Below are 10,519 nucleotides of genomic sequence, written 5' to 3'. Positions count from 1 at the left end.
TGTCTGACGCCATATAACCGTAAATAAAATGTGTTGAGTGCGTCGTTAAATAAAACATTTCTTTCTATCCCTGCTCGGTGTGTCAGAAAAGATCGCGGGTGCCAATCACAACTATAAGCTTAAAAAAACAGTAGGAGAACCTGAAATATTAATGTTAAAATCAACTATTAGACCGAACATACTTTTTGACTACATACATCCTAGTAAAGAACGTGCAGGTCTGTTTATCAACACATCGAAACACATTCCATAGTTTGCACACGCATCACGCAGTTGCCCCGTACACGTGCGTGGGGTGTCATTCTCGATTTTGCCAATTTCCAGGAAGGTCCATTAATCACTGTGGAACATTATTTCTGTCAATCCTTTTCATTCTGTTGATCATATAGTTGTTACTGTTTTGTTTTTAGTCATTTTTTATTGTTTAAATTTGCGATTTACTGATAAAAAACGTCAATTTTCAAATTTCACTTCTGACCCCAATCGTCCTTCAAAATCTTTGGTGGTCATAAAACCTACTGTAATACTGAACTACCGGTTGTAATGTTTGCCCAATTAATTCACTATTATCATATAACCATTCCCAACAGCTAATATACCTTACACTTTTGGCAATTGTAAATTCTTCTTAGAGTTGCCCTACTTTTTTGAAGAGTATATTATCTGCAGTGGCTATGTGTTTCACTAATCTATTATGCTGCTGTTAATCAACTAGTGTCAAAAGTGTGATGCTAGTAAAGTATTAAAAATTAAAATAAGCCGTAATCTGTTGAAATGTTTTAAATAGAAATTATATTGATACTGTAAACACAATGTGATTGAAAACGGCCATTTTGGATTATGATGTCACTGGTCCAAGTGGGTTGTTATATGGTTGACCCAATATTACATTTTATGGTGCATTCAATGACCAAAGAAGGGAAGAAGCATTAATATTTCACCAGACACTCAAATACCCATACTCGATGAAACTTAAATGAGTACTGGCATGTGCATTACGCAAAAATGGAGTGTGGACTTTTACCCTTAATATACCTTTACATACTGGATACACGAAATCAACATTCATTCTTTTTCACATCTTAGGGTCTCCCTTAATGCTATCTAAATAGTTTTTGAAGATATATAGCTTTTCTACACAACTAACTTTAATGGCGATGGATTATAGGGCCTATGTAAATATTTAGATCAAAATATCATGGTTTTGAACCCAAAATTACCCCTAAATGTCATAAGGTCCACCAAATCTCACTTTTCGTATCCTTCTTGTATCATAATGAATACATATTTATGGCATATGTAACATTAAATTGGCTTAAAATTCTATTTGAGGCTACTTTATGCATGTCATAATACTAGGAAATACCCACAGCTGCCATCTTGAAAAATGGCCGCCATGGCCACCACAGTTCATATTGAGAATGCCTCCAATCTTTAAAATATCCTCTATGATGTCTAGTATGTGTGTGCAAAGTCTCATGCTTTTATAAAAAAGTGCACGATTCGATAATTTTTGTGCACATATCCTCCGGAAATTTATATTTCAAAATGGAAAGGAATTCACGATAAAATGTAACATCTTGTCATACCAAAAATGTATGGTGTGTAATAAAAAATGTTTTGGGGAAACAGGGATGAAACTATATTTGTACAATGTAAGTATGTTTATTGACACATCCCGTTTTCCAACATACACATTATAAACAACTGTATCATATTCATTCTAATTGTTTTGTTAATGGAAATGCAAATGGTGTATTTAACGACGCACTCAACACATTTTATTTACGGTTATATGGCGTCGGACAATTGGTTAAGAACCACACAAATATTGAGGGAGGAAACCCGCTGTCGCCACTTCATGGGCTACTCTTTTCGATTAGCAGCAAGGGATCTTTTATATGCACCATCCCATAGGCAGGATAGCACATACCACGACCGTTGATGTACCAGTCGTGGTGCACTGGCTGGAGTGAGAAATAAGCCAATGGGCTCACTGACGGTGATAGATCCCAAACCGACCGCGCATCAAGCGAGCGCTTTACCACTGGGCTACGTCTTGGCCTGTTTTGTTAATAATCGTTGTAAAAAGCATCGATAAAGCAATGCACTGAAAATCCTCATGCTATTCCGAGTATGACCACAATAGCGACAAAACCATGGGAAGTTGTTCACTGTCATTTTATGGATTCGATCCACAGGCGTACGAGCTCCCATTTTTGTAGAGGGGGGCGGGGGTGCCGTGGAGGGAGTGGTGATTTTTGTCTTAATATGACAAAAAAGCCCGAAGCCGAATAAACACATTTATAAATGTTAGCATTACTGCCAAACAGCTATATAGGGTTGCAAACGAATCACTTTGCATTTTAACATGGATTACAACTAATGATGGAAATACACGGTGAAATAATTTCAAGGCAGATCATTTTGACCCAGTGGCGTAGCGAGGGGGTGCACTTAGAAAATGCCCCCCACAGCAAACGTTTTTTTTTTTTTACCGTATTAAATTTTATAAAATCATACATACATAAATACATAGTGTGGATTGGCCCCCCCAATAGTGGGTTCCCCCAACCCCCAATATAAAATCCTGGCAACATCAGTGTTTTGACCGAATATCTCTATTGATTTTGCCTGATTTTCATGATTTGCTCCAGCTCTGGGGAGGAGGGGGAGAGAGGCGAGTTGCCCCCTTCATCCCCCCTGTCTCGTACGCTTATGGTTGGTTCGATTCTCTGGACGTCTGTGGTTATGAATACATATTACATTCAAAGGTGATTTCACAAGCTATAACTGCAACGAGAGTACTGAATACTTTTTATTAAATTTTTTTCCCTTCAGTTTGTGGTCGTACAAAATACTTTAGTAGTAGTAGTATACTATACTAAGACACAGGAGTTTAGCAATGGTATTACTGCACTGTGTTTCAACTCCCTAGCTACATTCAGTGTACATTCAATTTTGAATTGAAAAATCTTCTTACTTATACACGTCCTGACTTCACTTTTCAAAGTCAGGAGTTTTATTTTATTTAAGCACATTTACCAAATTAATAAACTGGCTTTTTTTTCTTAGAATACATACGAACGTTACTAAGGTTCATTGTTTACATTTTCTGAATTCAAGAGTTTTCTCAAGGTTTAGAAAGTTAAACGTAGTTATACAGACCAGCAAGCTAACCATGTGAAACGTGCTCACAGAACTTTTGAAAACGTTATTAGAAGAAACAAAAAACCCAGCAGAAATTGAAAAAACTGGGATGTTGTACTTTGTAAAATTGTTGCTGCCCACAATGCTGCGATAAATAGAACGGGTATTCCGCCAAATCATGCTGTGTTTGGAAGATCAAATATAATCAAATATAATTTACTAACAGACACAGCGTCCAAACAAGAACTTTTTTTAAGGAGAGGAGAAAATGGGTTTAAGATAAATATTATACTAGTATATATATATATATATATGGACACATACATATACAGTCAAACTTTGTTATCTTGACGTTGAAGGGACCGGACCAACAAGCTCGAGATATCAATAGCTCGAGATAAACATAATAGTTCGTGATGAAAATTATCCCAAACATACATTTATGAGAGCAAACTTAACAACATTAAAGAGTATAGGCGATTTTTTGTATTTAAAAAAACCCAACATATATACACACACACACACACACACACACACACACACACACACACACACACACACACACATATATATATAGACACACACACACACACACATATATATATATATATATATATATATATACACACACACACACACATATATATATATATATATATATATATATACACACACACACACACACACACACACACACACATATATATATATATATATATATATATATATATATATATCAAAATGTTTTCAAAAAAAAAAGAAATATATATATATATCAAAATGTTTTCAAAATGTTAATCGATGTACAGTGCACAATATTTGTATTTATTGTTCGTTTTTATTAAAATGTTTTGTAAACTGATAACCAATCGGCTAAAAGAGCCAGATAAAATAATGAAATATATGTGAATATACAATGGCACAATGTACACAATGAATGAACGGATGTTTAACGGCATGTCTGCATGTCAAGGAAGGAAGGAAATGTTTTATTTAATGACGCACTCAACACACTTTATGTATGGTTATATGGCGTCAGAAATATGGTTAAGGACCGCACAGATATATACAGAGAGGAAACCCGCAGTAGCCACTTGATGGGCTACTCTTTTTCGATTAGCAGCAAGGGATCTTTTATATGCACCATCCCACAGACAGGATAGTACATACCACGGCCTTTGTTACACCAGTCATGATGCACTGGCTGGAACGAAAAATAGCCCAAATGGGCCCACTGACGGGGATCGATCCCAGACCAACCGCGCATCGAGCGGGCGCTTTACCACTGGGCTACTTCCCGCCCCATAATTGTGTGAATACACAACGGCACATTTTACACAAGGAATGAATGAATGTTTAACGCCATGTCTGCACACATCAAAGAATACATCGGCTATTGAATGTCCAACAAAGGTCCAACAACGAAGATATTAGCCAAATACACATGATACATTTCAACTTAATTTTTATCCGAATAAGATTCAAGCACGCTGTCTTCGACATACATATCAGTTATTCAGGGTTGTTTGTCTAGGACGTTAGGTTAGTGGTTAGTTGTTAGTTAGAGAGAATCCGTGTATTGGCCTTGGGCCATCGAAACTCGACCGAATACATTAAACCCACTTTGAGTGGGAGCCAGTACTTGGATGCGAACCCATTACTTAAGGCCGATGTCTTAACCTCTACACCACCAAGGCCAGTTTATTACTGTAGTTCTTTGACTTGGTCCGACCTATGACAACCAACATCTGACAATTACATAACACACCACATTATATAAAGACTGATTAAATAAATTACTAAATTACAGATTACTAAAATAAAGAGTATATATACAGAGAGAGAGAGAGAGAGAGAGAGAGAGAGAGAGAGAGAGAGAGAGAGAGAGAGAGAGAGAGAGAGAGAGAGAGAGAGAGAGGGGGGGGGGGGGGCGACAACATCTGACTATTATATAACACACTACATTATATAAAGACTGGTTAAATAAATAGAAGATTACTAAAATAACGAGTATATATATATATATAGAGAGAGAGAGAGAGGGGGGCATCTATGGGACAGAACATTTCCTATTCATTTTATTGCCTCTCAGTTTGTTTTACCCACCACTGTTTTCCTTCGTAATGTCTTATATTGTCTCAAAACCAAGCTCTTATGTAACGTAATTGTTGAACAGTCCCTTTTCATAATCCAGTGTGTGGACCTCCACCCCCCATCCCCACCCCAATCCGAAAAGACCATATGCCTTAAGCGCTTGTAACTTCATTAATGTTAGATCGTACAGGTGAATTTCGAACCCCTTTCAAAACCCTTAGATCCGCCATTGCATAGAAACGTATTACAGATATCCTTGCCAATATGGCTATAGTTATCATTGGCAGTAAGTTTGGATTGGATTGGAAAAAAAATTAACATGCACGTTCTGAGCAAGCTGTTGTCCTGGGCACAGGTTCTGACTTGTGCCATCGCCTTTGTCCAGGACAAGTGGAACGTTAGGGAGGGTAAAGAAGGGGTTTGCACACTACTGGCAGCAGAGATGACTATAGTCATCAGTGGGAACAGTAAAGTCAAACTAAACATATCCTTATTCGAGATGACTATAGTCACCATTGATAGCTGAAAAGTCTAACTACACATATCCTTTTCCGATGTGCCTATAGTCATCACTGGTAGCAGTAAAGTCCAACTACACATATCCTTCTCCGAGATGGCTATAATCATCACTGGTAGCAGTAAAGTCTAACTACACATATCTTTCTCCGATATGGCTATAGTCATCACGGGTACCAGTAAAGTCTAACTACACATATCCTTCTCCGATATGGCTATAGTCATCACTGGTAGCAGTAAAGTCAAACTACACATATCCTTCTCCGATATGGCTAAAGCCATCACTGACAGCAGTAAAATCTAACTACACATATCCTTCTCCGAGATGCCTATAGTCATCACTGACAGCAGTAAAGTCAAATTACACATATCCTTCTCCGAGATGCCTATAGTCATCACTGACAGCAGTAAAGTCAAACTACACATATCCTTCTCCGATATGGCTATAGTCATCACTGGTAGCAGTAAAGTCAAACTACACATATCCTTCTCCGAGATGGCTGTAGTCATCACTGACAGCAGTAAAGTCAAACTACACATATCCTTCTCCAATATGGCTGTAGTCATCACTGACAGCAGTAAAGTCAAACTACACATATCTATCTCCGATATGGCTGTAGTCATCACTGACAGCAGTAAAGTCAGACTACACATATCCTTCTCCGATATGGCTGTAGTCATCACTGGCAGCAGTAAAGTCAAACTACACATATCCTTCTCCGATATGGCTGTAGTCATCACTGACAGCAGTAAAGTCAAACGACACATATCCTTCTCCGAGATGGCTGTAGTCATCACTGACAGCAGTAAAGTCAAACTACACATATCCTTCTCCGAGATGGCTATAGTCATCACTGACAGCAGTAAAGTCAAACTACACATATCCTTCTCCGAGATGGCTGTAGTCATCACTGACAGCAGTAAAGTCAAACTACACATATCCTTCTCCAATATGGCTGTAGTCATCACAAACAGCAGTAAAGTCAAACTACACATATCCTTCTCCGATATGGCTGTAGTCATCACTGACAGCAGTAAAGTCAAACTACACATATCCTTCTCCGATATGGCTGTAGTCATCACTGGCAGCAGTAAAGTCAAACTACACATATCCTTCTCCGATATGGCTGTAGTCATCACTGACAGCAGTAAAGTCAAACTACACATATCCTTCTCCGATATGGCTGTAGTCATCACTGGCAGCATATTCTTCTCCGAGATGGCTATAGTCATCACTGGCAGCAGTAAAGTCAAACTACACATATCCTTCGCCGAGATGGCTATAGTCATCACTGACAGCAGTAAAGTCAAACTACACATATCCTTCTCCGATATGGCTGCAGTCATCACTGGCAGCAGTAAAGTCAAACTACACATATCCTTCTCCGATATGGCTATAGTCATCATTGACAGCAGTAAAGTCAAACTACACATATCCTTCTCCGATATGGCTGTAGTCATCACTGGTAACAGTAAAATCAGACTACACATATCCTTCTCCGATATGGCTGTAGTCATCATTGGCAGCAGTAAAGTCAGACTACACATATCCTTCTCTGATGTGGCTGGCTATAGTCATTATCAGTAACAGTAAAGTCAAACTACATATATCCTCCGATATGGCTGTAGTCATCACTGGCAACAGGTTCGACTGTAGAATCCCCACCTGCGGTGCTGTAATCACCTTCTACCTCACCCTTAATGTGGCTGTATGTTGGGTCACGTGCAGACATGACGTTTGAACCTGCTGTGTCGTAATCTCCATCTGTGACGTCATCGATTTGGGAACCAGTAATATGGTTGTAAGTCGGATCACGAGCAGACGTGACGTTTGACCCAGCCGTGTCGTAATCACCATCTGTGACGTCATCAATAACGTGGTTGTAGGTCGGATCACGAGAAGACGTGACATTTGACCCAGCCGTGTCGTAATCATCATCATCTATGACGTCACATCGCTTTTGACCTTTCTTCTTTTTGTTGATATGGCTGTAGGCGTCGGCGTTGGACTTCACCGGGCTGTGGGGAGGACTGTTATGACTCAGCACGTTGTAATCATCTTCGTCTGTGGTCACGTGGGCTGTGGTTGCCGTTCCATTCGTACTGGTGTCGAGGGTCAAGTATCTGTGGGTGTTTGGAACATTTCCCTTGGGTACAGATTCAAACTCGTAGTTTGAAGTCTCTTTGATCTGGTCGTAGTCCGATTCCCGTTCACCATCAGACTGACCACGAGAGGCTGCAGAGTCTGATTTCGTTTCGAAACAAAATCTCTTTGATCTGAAATTCAGAAAGCATCGTATAAACATATCGTTTTATCTCTTTGGTCTGAAATTCAGAAAGCATCGTATGAACATATCGTTTTACCTCTTTGATCATTGCATGAACATATTGTTTTATCGTTTTATTTATCCAATACATTTTCTGACATGGCAGCCAGATTTGTTTTCATCTACATTTCAAATGAATTATTGATTAGTGAAAACTAAAGATGACTAACTAAAGAGTATTTCACAATTGAAAACTTGACTAGCTACCTAAAAAGTTCATACGGCTTTGTTGCTATATAAATAAAGTACAGAAGTCTTTGTACAGTATTTTACTAAATTATAAAAATGACTGGCCTAGCTAGAAGATTTATAGAGCTTTGTTGGTATATAAATCAAGGAATAAGTCTTTGTGCAGTATTTTACTAAATTGTAAAACTGACTGGCCTAGCTAGAAGGATCATACGGCTGTGTTGGTATATAAATCAAAAAGACGTCTTTGTATCTCTTCTACCCGTCCGCTGATGAAACATTAACTATAATTTAGCAAGTCCTCACATAAATTAATTATATATTAAAATCAAACTATTTTATAAGAAATAAAAATGTCAGAGAATTATGACGCTAGATAAAAGCAGTGGCGGTTCTAGAAAATCCATTTAGGGGGGCGTCAATGACATACTAAGTCCACAAACGTTTCTGAAGGGATTCCTAGGATTCCCCAATGTAAACAATGAAAAAATAAAATAAAAATATAACTGTCGCAAAATTAACTTATAAATCACTGAAAAATATCTTAATATTTAAATTGATGATACAAATTGTAAATGATATACACTTACAGTCAACTGTATAACTATACAGTGACGAGTGAGGAGTGAAAATTCAACTGCTACTGAATCCTACAACATACGAGTAACAATAGGTATACAATGCACGTCCATACCTTTTCATCCAAAACACTGCCAGAAGTGTTCCAGCTACAACCAACACAATAACAGCGACCGAAACACCCACAGCAACTCCTGAAGATATCAAAAAGAATTATCAATCATTACGGGGTTGTTGTTTTTTTTTGGTGTTTTTTTTAATTATCCCACTGCCCCCTTTCCATTTACTCCTTTGAATTTCATCTCATTTCTTCCCGATCTGGCAACTCCTCCTATCTTTCAACTTCTTTCGGTGTCCACCTCAACATCCCAGTCCTTGTCTCTCCAACTGCAACACGTGCTTGTCTCTTGTGGCTATCTGTGCCACACACCTGCCATTCCCCATCAGCTTTTAGTTGTGGGCTTAGTCTGACCACTTCAGAGAGTGTTCAGTAGTTACTTCTGGCATTGTTAAGAGGCACTTGTAATTACCTACTATACTAACCTACTAGCGGCGGTTGTTAGTTAGTGCCGTGAATCAAACCAGTTTTGTTTTATATTAAGATAATGAGAATGGTAGGCAGAAGGTTATAGATGAGAAAGATGAATGAATGTATGAGCCCGCGTTGACGGGATTTGAACCACTGTCGTCAGTTTGATTGTCTCGCAGCTTATCCACTAGACCACGGAGCTCATTACTAGTTGTAACTAAGAGGAATGGAAACTTGGACAATTCAATATTGTGTCCACAACAAAAAGGTAAAATGATATCAGTATGGTAATACATGTACATAATTATATGTGTAGATTTAGTTAAACGTTCGAGCAAGAACCGGTTGTCTCCATACTATGTTTTGTGTGTAAATTACCTCTTCCGATTTGTATGTAACAGATGCTGGTTTTCATTGACAGGAGTGAAAAAACAAATAAACCTTTCTTTATAACTTTTATAATGGCAAAGGCAACAATATTAAATATTAACAGTAAAGGAAGAAATAGTAATAGCAAGAAACAATAATAATAAAAACGAACTGAAAGGAATGACAGACTGCAATGCATGTTTTTATTTTGTTGAATATGTTTATGTATTGTGTTTACTGCAACCGTGTCATCAAGGTCCTAACACGAACGACAGACCATAAAGGCCACATCATAAAATACACCAACCGATTCAAGCAATGTTAATCTAGGCTATAGGAACCATCTGGTCATTTGAATATATACTTAGCCAAAAAAAGTTGACCAATTTCGTAAATGTGTTTAAATAAAAGAAAACCTTTGACTTATAAAATAAAATCAGACACTGGATTTAACTGAGACATCATTTGTTAGTATAAGTAACAAGAGCTTTTCAATACAAAATGAAATGTGTGATTGTCACAGCGTTCAATGGTGCCTGAGGGTCTATATAAGACAATATTAAACGCATTTGTGAAATTGCTAAACGTTTTTGACTGAGTATAATACAAAGTATTACCTGTTTGGTCATTTTGGTCATCAGAAAGTGGACTAGACGTTGAACCTAATTCAAAATACAAGCAACAGATGCATGATTGCAATACACACGTTTTTGAGCAATGAATGTATGTTTGTGTATGCAAAACTAGTTCAATCATCCACACTATA

At 37.9% G+C, this 10,519-nt stretch overlaps 1 protein-coding gene across 1 annotated transcript in view; it reads right to left on the bottom strand.

Annotated features, from left to right (window-relative positions):
* Positions 1–7,346: 7,346 nt before the first annotated feature.
* Positions 7,347–10,519, bottom strand: part of LOC121385110 — a 10,589-nt gene continuing 7,416 nt past the window's right edge. Inside the window, exons 2-4 of the mRNA XM_041515647.1 lie at positions 10,371–10,415; positions 8,971–9,049; positions 7,347–8,037 (exon numbers count right to left, since the gene is read on the bottom strand). Coding sequence (XP_041371581.1) covers positions 7,362–8,037; positions 8,971–9,049; positions 10,371–10,415 — 800 coding nt within the window. The 3' untranslated portion in view covers positions 7,347–7,361. The remainder of the gene's footprint in view (positions 8,038–8,970; positions 9,050–10,370; positions 10,416–10,519) is intronic.

The sequence above is a fragment of the Gigantopelta aegis genome, chromosome 11 (genome assembly GCF_016097555.1).
Source record: "Gigantopelta aegis isolate Gae_Host chromosome 11, Gae_host_genome, whole genome shotgun sequence".
Lineage (NCBI taxonomy): Eukaryota > Metazoa > Mollusca > Gastropoda > Neomphalida > Peltospiridae > Gigantopelta > Gigantopelta aegis.
The sequence above is the reverse complement of the archived record's forward strand: the minus strand, read 5'-3'. Positions and strand labels throughout refer to the sequence as shown.